The sequence below is a fragment of the Penicillium macrosclerotiorum genome (genome assembly GCF_028827735.1).
Source record: "Penicillium macrosclerotiorum strain IBT 26536 chromosome Unknown utg000007l_segment0_segment0, whole genome shotgun sequence".
Lineage (NCBI taxonomy): Eukaryota > Fungi > Ascomycota > Eurotiomycetes > Eurotiales > Aspergillaceae > Penicillium > Penicillium macrosclerotiorum.
Window position 1 is genome coordinate 3,707,364 of NW_026643086.1, and position 11,742 is coordinate 3,719,105.

The following is an 11,742-nucleotide window of genomic DNA, read 5'->3' on the forward strand; positions in this document are numbered from 1 at the left end:
GGACTTCGCATCAAAAGGAGATGGGGCAGTCTGCGAGATTTCCTTTTCGACCGGTCGCTCCATGGTTCATTCTCTCTGACCTGCAATCTCGACCGAACGTCAATGAGCCCAGGCACACCGTGCACGACGCAGGCCGGGTAAGCTTCCAAGTGGGGACGTTGGGGAACTGAAATCGCACGACGGATTGTGGGGAAAGCTGACTTCCCCGCGCCGACCTGTGTCGTCCGTCAACCAGCGGATATATCGCACCAGACATGACTCGGGGGCTCACGAGGCCGTCCATTAGTCAGAGAATCGTGCTGCCAGTCTAGATGCCGCCAAAGTCCAATCACACCAGCGGCAGTGAGCCGAACGGCATCGAACCGCCAGACGTGAGTAAGGCCGACGACGACGTGCCGGCCTGTCAGTCCTGCCGCAAGAAAAAGGCGCGATGCGATCGCGCTCAGCCATGTTCTCAATGCGTACGCTTCAAAGTCTCCTGCCTTTATGATGATAGGAGAATGAAGCCTGGTCTTCGAGCAGGTGCGGTTGACCAGCTCTATCGCCGCATCGAAACGCTTGAGAATATGTTTCTGGGGCAGGAGATGCTATGGCAACAAATATGGCAAGCGCTTCATCCAAACTCAGCTCTTCCAATTCCGATGCTGAACATGACCGGTGAAACACACCTGGAACAGCGACGAGAGCAATCGAAAGCCTGCCTACTCGAGCTTGGCGGCTCTGCGGAGCGGGAGCAAAGGCAAGACGTCCAACAAGTGCAAAATATTAGCCAGGAAGACAGGGGAGAAAGCCCTCGCCCAGTCAAGCGCCGACGACGGAACGAAGTGAGTGACGACGATCTTACGGAAGTCTTGCCACCGGAAGTCATGATCGAGTTGGTCGACTTCTACTATGTGAACATTCACCCCTGGATTCCGGTTCTACATGTGGCCAAGTTTCGCGAGCGTATGCAGTCACCAGAACATCGCTCACGAATTGCCTGTGTCCTTCATGCTATCATAGCAGTATGCGCCCGATTCTCGCAAAGCGAATTTCTAAAGGATAATGATTACAAAATCCAAATCGCCAAAAAGAGCCGCCAAAAGGTCATTTTGGAATGTACAGAGACTTTCTCGGTTGAGAACCTGCAGGCTCTAGCCATCATTGCTTTTGAAACTGTGAGTTCAACATTCTTGGCATGATGATATCGTATACTGAAGTGCATTATCTCAATCTAGATCGGTCGGGGTCGCGGGCCCTCGTCATGGTCAATTGTCGGAAGCATGGTGGGTACGGTGGAAAAGCTGCAATTAGGTGTCGAAGAAGATGCCCTTTACCAAGGGACAAAAAAGGGGGAGACTTTGATCCGACGAATGGTCTTCTTAAATCCCTCGGAATCATGGAGCGAAACAGAGGAACGCAGGAGGGTTTTCTGGACTGTGTTCCTGATGGACCGATTTTGCAGTGTTTCCACCGGCTGGAAAATCAGTTTAACGAGTGGTGATGTTAAACGCCGCTTGCCCTGCGAAGGTGCTTTGTGGGAGAAAGAACAGGCGGTTGAGGCACCTTACTTTGGGATTTCAGATTCCAGGGGGAACGCATGGAGCAGCTCTGCCCTGAATGAGGATCGAGCATCCTCGAATCCCCAAGACCAAGACGCCATCGGTGGCTTTGCATACAATATAGAAGCCACCGAATCACTTGCTCTAGTGACAAACTTCTTTCTTCATCATGCCTTTGTTGTCAGCGATTCTCAAAAAGTGCGGATGTGGCTCATGAAGTTTAAAGAATTAGATCTGCGCCTGATTCAGTGAGCACTTCATAAACACCCATTGGGAGCATTTCTGTACTAATATTATATCACTAGATGGAAGTTATATTTGCCCTTGAAGTGGCGGGAAGCTTCAGTCCTCAATAGTGACGGAGTCATGGACCCGAATCTGACGTTAGCTCATATCACCCACAACACTGCGGTTATTCTTCTGCATCAAGCAATTGCATACCCCCCAGCTCATTGGCAAGCTTGTGCAATTAAGCTGCCATCTTCTGCATCTGCTGAGACCTGCCTAGAGGCCGCTTCCGAGATTGCAACGATTGGACATCAATTTTTGACATTTTCGCCAATATTTACAAACCCTCAATTCTCGTTTTGTCTTTTTATTGCTGGTAGAATGCTTCTTGCTCATGCGAGATACAATGCAATCCCTTTAACGCCAGTACTTGACACACTGATCGCAAGTCTACTGGAAATTTCCCATCGCTGGACTGGAAAGAGTGAAACGAGCAATCCGTGGGATGAAAATCTGGCCGCCATATTTGCTGAGCGTCTTATAGAAGCCCAGAATAACTCAGATGCCGCGCCTCGGCCGAGCTTGGATATCAGACAAACTGCGTATTCAGATGAGTCGAAAGAACAACCATCCCAGAAACCCAGCTTCGAAGCTTCGCCTCCCGAGGGCTCGTTACTCTATCCTGAAGCCGCAGATTCCATACCCCCTGCAAGAGCTATCAACAAACAGACACTTCAGGAGCCATCCAATATCGATCAATTTAGCTTGGCGTTCCCACCGCTTCCGCCAGCTTTCCAACAGGACTTCCCTGCAATGTCACGATTTGATCCCATATCACTCTTTGCACAGACTTCTGGGAACACAGTAGCGTCAACGATGGCGATGGATCCAGCACATCAAAAATATAATACATGGCAAGGCCCCAGTGTGAACATTGAGCATGGCATTGGAAGTCCTCAAGATAATCCATTCCAGGTCTTCTGCCTGACCCCGAGTCCAGGGCAAAGGATCAGTCGCTACGGTGGAACGATAATAGAGAGTCAAATTGCGAACACGAAAGGTTCAAATATTTGAAAGAAATCTTGAAGATTCATGAGAATTCTTTTGTATGCCTGGCAGATAGCTTGCATTTAATCGCAAAACAGCCAGGGACACGGGATTGAACATATGATTCTCTATGAATTCTATATAACATGTTTTATGACAAATCCTATACCCTCGTTGGGATGTATGCCTGTTAATCAATTTTGAGCCACGCCGTTAACCAAGCCCAGATCGAGAAGTATATTGCCGAAGAGGAGAAAGTAGTAGTCAGCGTAGACAAGTCCGTGATTAGACCAACGCCGAGGCGCAAATTCATAATTGTTTATGGTGGCGCCATGCAGGATGGTATCGCCAGGCTCTGCACTATGTTGATCCATTACCGTCAATTTATCAAAGCCATTATCGTACTGATTCCCAGTGCATCCCTCATGATAGACCTCAACACCGGAGGTAGGCTCGACTGTCTGGAACTGGAGCGTTGGCGGATTTAAGAACTTCCCGACTGTAGCATCAACGAGATTCATCGCTTCTCGTAGATAGTGCTCCCCACATGGTGTACCTTTCATCGCCTTGTACAACAGCAAAAGACCACATGCAGATATCATAGCTGCAGAAGTGTCTCTTGGGCTTGCGTCCGTGACAGGCGCAGAGAAATCCCAGTAGGGTACACCGTCGGCGGGGAGATGCGTGAGGAAATAGTCGGCCAGCGCTTTTGCTGTATCGAGGAAGGTCTTTTCACCCGTCCACTCAAACGTCTGCATGAAGCCCAATATTCCCCAGGCCTGGCCCCTTGCCCAGCAACTATCATCACTGTAACCTTGGTTTGTGAACTTGGCTTTCACATTACCAGTCTCAGCATCAAAATTCACCACGTGGAAGGTTGTTTTATTCGCTCGGATGTGATGCTTCTGGGTTGTCTTCGCATGCGCTAGCGCGATGTCATACAGCGATCTGTTTGACGTCTTCCGTGAAGCCCAAAATAGTAGATCAAGGTTCAGCATGTTGTCGATTATCACGAGGAAATCTTTCGAAGGATCGGTGAAAGAATACCGATTAGTGATGCAGACATCCCAGCTCTGCAAGCATTGAGTGGTATGATTAAAACGGCTGGCTAGGGAGTTTGCTGCCACTACTAGGCTGTTGTACGCGGCTGGGTCTCGCTGAAGTTCCCAGGCCTTCATTGCCCATGGCCCGATCATAAAGCCCAGATCGTGGGTGTCGCGCTTAAGTGCATTCTGGTGTAGGCTGGCAGTCCACCATTTGCACAAATGCTCGAGTTGAAGTGGGTGTGGCTTCGATGAATGACTGTTCTTTTCGAGGGGCTGAAAGGAGACTATATCTTGAGGATACTTTACCAAGCGCTCAAGAAGGAGATATAGAGACCCCGGGAAGAAACCGGAAGTCCAAAAATCGAGCTGACGATAGACATAAGTAGCACTTTCTCTACTGGTATATTCAGGAAATAGAACTGGTGGCTTGCTCTGGGTTTTTTGAAGGGAAGATTAGTTTGGATTGGATTCAATGAATTCTGAAGAACTGACACTTCCCAGTGCTTTTGCTGCAACATGCCATACTTTTGCAACAACAGACTCTGAGTAAAGAGCGTGTAGCGCACGCTCTGTCTGAGTCTGAATTTCGTAGTTCCCATTTTGCTTAGTAGGTCTTGTTTTTGCTCGCTTCACACCGGGCTCCTTTAAAGTAAGTCAACTTAGTATTGAGCGATTCTAAAAAGAGGTTGGATTTTGGCGCACCGTGCTTGGTTCTTCATCTAATGGCATGGTGAAGGTCAGATGGCGTATAAACAGAGACGTCAAAGGCGATTATCGTCCGGCGAATTGCTACCGCTGATTATTCTTATGAATCTTATACCGAATTCTTTTCCTGCTTGAGTAATACACCACGGAGCTGTGACATCCGGAAAAGATCCGGTATATGCTCCGTCTCATTTGCAAATGAGGTAGAGACACTAAGAGAACGATACGCTCTGTCCCTTGCAGCCGAGAGCCTCCTACTCCATTTTACCTGCTAGCTCTCAGGGGAATTAGTTGGTGGGGGCTGTTTGATAAATTCAATATGCGGTTCCAGATCACCGCTTGCTCAACTGATCCTTCCTACTCTAGTATGAATCATGCTAAGTTCCCAATAAGCACACTAGAATAATCTGTAGACTTCGATTCACAAACTATTCAGGGTAGATTATTTCTATGTCACCAAGTAAAGCTAAGAAAATCAAGAATGGTCCGAAATTTTTGGAAGAAGAAACGAAAGGATTGATTGTGAGGCCAGACACATTTCGGCTTTGCAGTTCGCGTTTGAGTTCACGTTTGAAGTCCGATCGCATCGTATCTCACATGATGCTAGTACCCAATTTAACGGAATTAATTGGCGAGCGAAATCTCCGACTATCGTGATTTCACGATTGAAAACGCCTTGGCCCCTCCAAGCCAGTGTGGTAACTCCACCTAGCACTGTCCGGAAGAATTGCCGGCATCCGCTCCGGCGCCAGTTCCCGCAGGACTCCAATCATTCATTCGTTCGACTCAAGAAAATCCAAATTCCGGGGATTGCGGACAAATTTCCGGCTAGTCTACACGAGCATACGTAATATCATGCTATATCTTAAAATGAGATAGTGAAGCGCTACAAATATCTCGGTGAAAGGCAGTGCTTGATTCTGGTCTGCAACATTGTGCTCTGCAATTTGTAGACTTCCGTATTTCACGACAAAATGCCGTCAACCAAATTCGAGATGGAAGCAACTGTTGATCATGAGGAGTTGCACTCGAATCCGAATATGGAATCTGGTCCTTTCCAGATAGAAGAGAAGGCCAATAATCTAGCAGTGGATCCTGTCATCGATATCGACCCTGCCACCAATAGGCAACTCTTCTGGAAAATAACTCGGCGCATTCTGGTCATCCAAGTGATCACTTATTTTTGCCAGTCGCTTGACAAGGGAATTCTGAACTATGCTTCTATCATGGGAATTAAGAAGGATGCCCACCTGGTAGGACAGGAGGTGAGTGTTTCTTGCTTTATAGCACTCTTTCGATATCGCTAATCATCATACGACTAGTATTCTTGGCTTGGAACTATCCTCTATATCGGCATCCTAGTGGGCGAATATCCTCAGAACCTCATGCTGCAGAAATTTCCTTTAGCAAAGATTCTCTCTATCAATGTTTTTCTTTGGGGGGCTATAGTGACATGCTCCGCTGCATCAACTCGATTCGAATCACTGATGGCTGTTCGATTCCTCCTCGGATTTTTCGAGAGTTGTGTACAACCAGCTATGATGTTGATGTGAGTATACTTACAGTCACATATTCCCATTGTATCATCGCTTATTTCATCTCTGTGCAATCAGGACCGCGATGTGGTATAAGAGAGAAGAGCAGTCAGTCTTGAATGCGATTTGGTATTGCATGAGTGGTGTGTCCTTAATGGTAAATATAAGTCCTCTGTTCTAAATATGGAGACTAATCAGTCTTAGATTGGTGGACTCTTAGCATTTGGTGTGTCACATTTTACCGATGGGCCGATCAAGAACTGGCAACTATTGTTTCTAGTTCTGGGCCTGGCTACATGCGTGTGGTCCTTCTTCATTGCCATTCTTCTCCCGGACAGCCCTTTATCAGCAAAGTGTTTCAGCGAAGCGGATAAGCGTCTAATGATTGAGAGAGTGCGTAATAACGAGACTGGTATCCAGAATCGAGAGTATAAGAAATACCAGGTTGTCGAAGCTCTCAAGGACCCATTAGTTTGGTGCTGTGTCATGCTCATCACCACAGCTAATCTTGTCATTGGTGGCCTGGGTGTATTCTCCAACCTCATTATTCAGCAATTCGGGTTTTCGCTCCTACAGACGCAGCTGCTTAATATCGCTCAGGGGGCATGGACTATCGGAGTGATGCTTGGGTCTGCATGGGCAGCCCAAAGGTTCCAGCAGACATGTTTTGTCATGATCGTAGGTCCACAATATTGTATAATCTCTCCGAAACCCTGAAAAGCTGATGGCAACGCAGCTTTGCGCGATTCCCGCTATGATCGGAACAATTATAATTCTTGTTGTTACACCGACTGCTTCAAACGCCGGCGGGATGCTAATTGCTTTCTACTGCACACAGTGTTTCTTGGCCGAGGGAAATATGATTATCTCGCTAATCACACGCAACGTGGCGGGCCAAACCAAGAAGGGTATTACAATGACCATGGTATTTATCGGCTGGGCTGTCGGAAATCTCATTGCCCCTCAGATATTCCAGAATAAAGATGCGCCTAGATATCTCCATGGATTCCTAGCGCATATCGTTGTTTACGCTGTATACGTTGCTTTGGTGGTTTTGACAAGAATCATCTTGATCGCACGTAATCGCTCAAAGGTGCAGGGCTCAACGCAGATCTCACATGAATTGGCATTCGAAGATTTTACTGACCGTGAGAATCCGAATTTCCGATATGTATATTAGAGCGCGGAAATGTGGTGGGAGTGCTGTACCAACTTCGCACACTAATCTGCCAGACCGTCGCCACTTATACCATCAGAGATATTAAATACTAGTACTGGATTTCAAATTTCAAATATACTGCCGGAGAAAGTGGATTATGCATCTCTGCTACTATCGCCATAATTCATGGTGATGGTACAACTTCTACTCTCCTACTCTTCTCATAAGCCTTCATGCACCATGTCTACCACTTTTAATCATTGCTAAAAATGCCCACATCTACAGGCCCACTTGCAGCACATTCTCCGTAATGCAATCGGGATCTCTTGCCAAACTTGGTGATTCCGTGCGGGGTAACGAAACACCTCGGTTTTTACCCGGCAGGGAAGCTGATGCCGTACCGATTCTCAATCGCATCCAACATACAGCGCTCTGTAGAGCAGTCTGATAGAACATCTTTGTAAGAAGCATCACACAAGTCACAATGCCCGCCGACCAATTGGTCAAAGCGCCTTGTTTAAATTGCCGTGGTAATTACCTTCCCAGGCGTGCGCCAATGAATTACTAACAGATTGATTCATAGCAAGTCACCAAAAGTGTAATAACCACTCCACAAATGCTGATGGTGAATAGTGGGCGACTCACTTGCATGTACTGATTCCTAAACAGGTGATAAGCGAAGCCCAATATGCAGACGGTGTGAGACCAAAGGCCTTCTCTGCAAACCAGTGCAGAGGAAAGCAGTGTTTCGACATGGGTCGACGGCAAATCTGGACTCTAGCTTCTCAAATCGCCAAACATGGGTTAATAGTAGACCAAAAAACTGGAGACCCCACAAAGGTTCTCCAAATTCGACTGAGGATCAATTCACGTCCGCAAAGCCTTTCGATGCAACCAGAAAAACAATTACACCTGAAGATTCTGGCTCCAGAAGTCAGCCTACATTGGACTCGCCAAGATACCCGGAGCATGATAATGGGAGCGTTGCTACTTCTAACACATACGAAATAGATTATGATATCAGCCCATTCGCTGCTCTCCATCGGATTCAAGAGCAATCACCACCAGCATCTTCGACTCATCGACCCTCTTCTCCAACTCCGTTTGAAGAAACTCATCATACAGAGCAACCAGCTTCAAACGCCACAGATGCAAGTTGCCACATAAGAAGAAGTTTTTCAAAGTCGGCACATGAGGTAGAATCCCAAATTTCCGTACTTGGAGCAACCAATATCTCTAAGACCCAGAGTGTTGTCTCCCACTCGCCCACCAGTGTTATAGTCACTAGTGCCATCGAAGGAGTACAAGAATCCTGCTTGATTCGATATTTTATCGAGGAATTATCTCCATGGGTATGAAAACACCCATGGAAACAACGTTTCAAGATGGAAATCTAAGAAATAACGAGACATAGTTTGATCACTGCGATGAGCAGCGACACTTCCAATTTGTTGTTCCCCGCCGGGCACAGCATTGCCACACCCTCAGAAATGCCATTTTTGCTGTTTCGTCACGGCATCTTTGTCGAGTTCCACAATATAAAACGACGCACGGCATAGTCTACAGAGGACAGCTTCTTCCAAATTTGAAGAAGTCCAGTGCCCTTGAATACATGTTAAAGTGTATTCCAGATTTGATCGAATTTCCAAACATCCAGGATCCCGTTCACCATGAGAATATAATGGCGGCTACGGTAATTCTAAGACAGTATGAAGAAATGGAGGAGGAGATGGATGAGGATAGAACAGAGCTTGAGAACTCGACATATAGTCGAGTAAACTTCCTGGGAATCACTCAGACAATTATGGACTCTATGAGTGCCTCTCCTCACAATTGCTCACTTGCAAATGCGGCCTACTGGATTACTGTTCGACAAGAGATATACTATGCCTTAACAAGGGAATCTGTTCCCTACCTAGGTTTCGATCCTGGACGCTGGAGTAACACTTCAATCGCAGATCATATGATCATGTTTGCTGGCCAGGTTGCAACATGGCGGTGGGGCCAAAAGTCAGCCGAGGAATGGAGTATGTCTTGTCATCTGAAAATACGTATTCCTTCGAAATTCAACTAATCATATGATTGATAGCTCAACTCAAAATTGAAGAACAGCAACTACATCAAGATTCTTTGGGAGAACTTGAGCCGCTCCTGCAGCTCAATGCAGATAGAGCGAAAGGGGATTTATTCCCAACGATTTGGTATAGCTTTGATGTACAGGTGGCAGCCATCCAACATTTTCGACTGGCACAGATGATTTTGACCGCGGAAAATCCTCACCTTGAGTATGCACCATAAACCTTGCTAGGAGCTGCCTTGGATCATGCTAAACTGATTTTAGTTCCGCAAATCGAGCTGTGCATAGAAGAACAGAGGCACAGGTCCGGTCTATCGTTCTCGACATTTGCGGCATTGCACTGTGTCATATATCACGCGTACAGCCTGCACTCGTCAATGCAGTCATTGCGATTAAATTATACGGTGAATATTTTACCAACCAGGAAGAGAGAGATGCTCTCGTTGGTATCATCGACATGACAAGTGACATCTGTGCCTGGCCCATGAGAAAGTCATACGAAATTTTAAAAGCACGATGGGAAATGGTGGATACCGCGGAAGTTTGAAACAAATACCGTTTTCTTGAGTGTATTCCATATGTTCTCAAATTGCGTAGATAAAGATGATGTCACTTAAATGGTCTACTTCGTTATGCCCCCAGGTGGCCTCCTTGAACCCGTTTAAATGTGAGCATTGAAGCTTTGGCAGACGATTGAGCCTCTCAATGAGGACCCTATTGGAGGAATGTAGACCTTATAAACAGACAAGACTCAAAACTTTTGAGAAGAGAACAGTTGCGCTGAAACCCTGATTGCAAGGCCCAACAGCGAACCCCTGAGAATCATTTTGCCTTGAATAAGAGTGCCTAGTATCTAATATACCGAATGAAGATCAATATCGAGAAGCTTCACCGCTTTTCGGCCTGCTATCAAAATTGTGGAATTATGATGATAAACAAATTTCTAGATTGTCAGAAAACGATGGGCGGAACCATCGAGCCGGGCGCGGCCAACAGGATCCGTTCGGAGATGGGCCGACGTGCGGGGTGAAAGGGGCGAGAGTGCTCCGTACACTGGATCTCTGGATCTCGGACGCTTGGCTAATGTAAAAGAGCAGTCTTTTTATCCTTTCTTTTCTAGCTGTCAAAGCAGCATTATACACGAAAAGTCTTTGGCTTTGAATGTGTCGCTATATTCTCCAAAATGGTCCTCTCGCAGCCCGAAAATAAACATGTTATGAAAGCCTTTGACCTTACAGGAAAGGTGGCAGTGGTGACAGGTAAGAGACGTCACCTTTATCAAGAACAAGAAACTCATCATAGCTCTTAAGGTGGCGCCCGTGGAATTGGCCTTGAAGTATCTCGCGCTTTAGCAGAAGCTGGCGCTAATGTAAGTCGTCCTGATCAAAACTTAAATGATGTGAATCCAAGCTATCTAACGCCAGCAAACAACCTTTAGATTGCTATCATATATAACTCGTCAAACACAGCCGCGAATTCAGCTGCAGAAATTGCTTCTGCCAATAACGTGAGAGCAGCGGCGTATCAAGCAAATGTTGTGAACCAGGCAGAGATCGAGACTACTATCCAACAGATTACAAAGGACTTTGGAAGATTGGATATTTTGGTCGCTAACTCGGGCATTACATCGTGCATCGCTGCCGAAGATTACACTCCCAGCCAATGGAGTGACATCATGAAAGTGAATCTTGATGGTGCCTTCTATTCCGCACAGGCCGCCGCACGCATCTTCAAGCAACAAGGTCATGGCAATGTCATCTTCACAGCTTCCGTCAGCGCAACCTTGGTGAATGTGCCTCAGAAACAAGCAGCAGTCAGTTAAGATACGGTGTGATATTGTTTAGTCTCACTGATTTTATTTAGTATAACGCATCCAAAGCTGGCGTCGTTCAGATGGCCAAATGTTTATCTGTTGAGTGGGTGGACTTTTGCCGTGTCAACTGCATCTCGCCAGGGTTCATTGCAACTGATATTCTGGACATTCATCCCCAAGAGTGGCGAGCGAAGTGGAATAGCATGATTCCTGCTCAACGAATGGCGCAAGCGTATGAGCTGAAGGGAGTGAGTCTTGGATAGAGTCTACAGAACTGACTGATGGGCTAAAAATCGTATCTTAGGCCTACGTTTATTGTGCCTCTGATGCATCCAGCTACATGACTGGTGCCAATATTGTGATTGATGGGGGGTATACACTACCATAAGTCTCTTTGCGAGAAAAATGCGAGGGGGTTGGATGATTCCGATGCCATATTCCGTTAAATACCTGTGATTGCCTTTACTTGTACAACGATCGAGGCCTCCCCAATGAGCGTGGTGGATATGATCCAACCGAAGGCAAGAACTTTGCCTATATTTTTGGTGTCTGTTTCTCTGATATAGCTTGCTGGAGTAATCTATTCGGAAG

The 11,742-nt window shown here is 46.5% G+C and overlaps 5 protein-coding genes across 5 annotated transcripts; 4 read left to right on the top strand and 1 right to left on the bottom strand.

Moving 5' to 3' along the window:
• Positions 1–311: 311 nt before the first annotated feature.
• Positions 312–2,843, top strand: N7462_008154 (uncharacterized protein; the record flags this gene model as incomplete). Its single annotated transcript, XM_057079872.1, has 3 exons — positions 312–1,157; positions 1,218–1,789; positions 1,847–2,843. The coding sequence occupies 3 exons, from the start codon at positions 312–314 to the stop codon at positions 2,841–2,843; spliced, it is 2,415 nt and encodes an 804-aa protein (XP_056932542.1).
• Positions 2,844–3,010: 167 nt separating this feature from the next.
• N7462_008155 (glycoside hydrolase family 88 protein) lies at positions 3,011–4,591 on the bottom strand (the record flags this gene model as incomplete). The annotated part of the gene is made up of 3 exons (XM_057079873.1): positions 3,011–4,294; positions 4,355–4,504; positions 4,565–4,591. The coding sequence occupies 3 exons, from the start codon at positions 4,589–4,591 to the stop codon at positions 3,011–3,013; spliced, it is 1,461 nt and encodes a 486-aa protein (XP_056932543.1).
• Positions 4,592–5,541: 950 nt separating this feature from the next.
• On the top strand, positions 5,542–7,282 carry N7462_008156 (putative MFS transporter; the record flags this gene model as incomplete). Its single annotated transcript, XM_057079874.1, has 5 exons — positions 5,542–5,832; positions 5,890–6,116; positions 6,181–6,259; positions 6,307–6,780; positions 6,839–7,282. 5 exons carry the CDS (start codon positions 5,542–5,544, stop codon positions 7,280–7,282), a joined length of 1,515 nt encoding a protein of 504 aa, XP_056932544.1.
• Positions 7,283–8,508: 1,226 nt separating this feature from the next.
• On the top strand, positions 8,509–9,885 carry N7462_008157 (uncharacterized protein; the record flags this gene model as incomplete). Its single annotated transcript, XM_057079875.1, has 4 exons — positions 8,509–8,613; positions 8,676–9,288; positions 9,351–9,546; positions 9,603–9,885. Coding segments are annotated over 4 exons (1,197 nt in total), but the record flags the coding sequence as incomplete, so codon positions are not given.
• A 636-nt stretch (positions 9,886–10,521) lies between these two features.
• N7462_008158 (SDR family oxidoreductase) lies at positions 10,522–11,539 on the top strand (the record flags this gene model as incomplete). Its single annotated transcript, XM_057079876.1, has 5 exons — positions 10,522–10,597; positions 10,649–10,707; positions 10,777–11,151; positions 11,202–11,399; positions 11,456–11,539. 5 exons carry the CDS (start codon positions 10,522–10,524, stop codon positions 11,537–11,539), a joined length of 792 nt encoding a protein of 263 aa, XP_056932546.1.
• Positions 11,540–11,742: the final 203 nt, after the last annotated feature.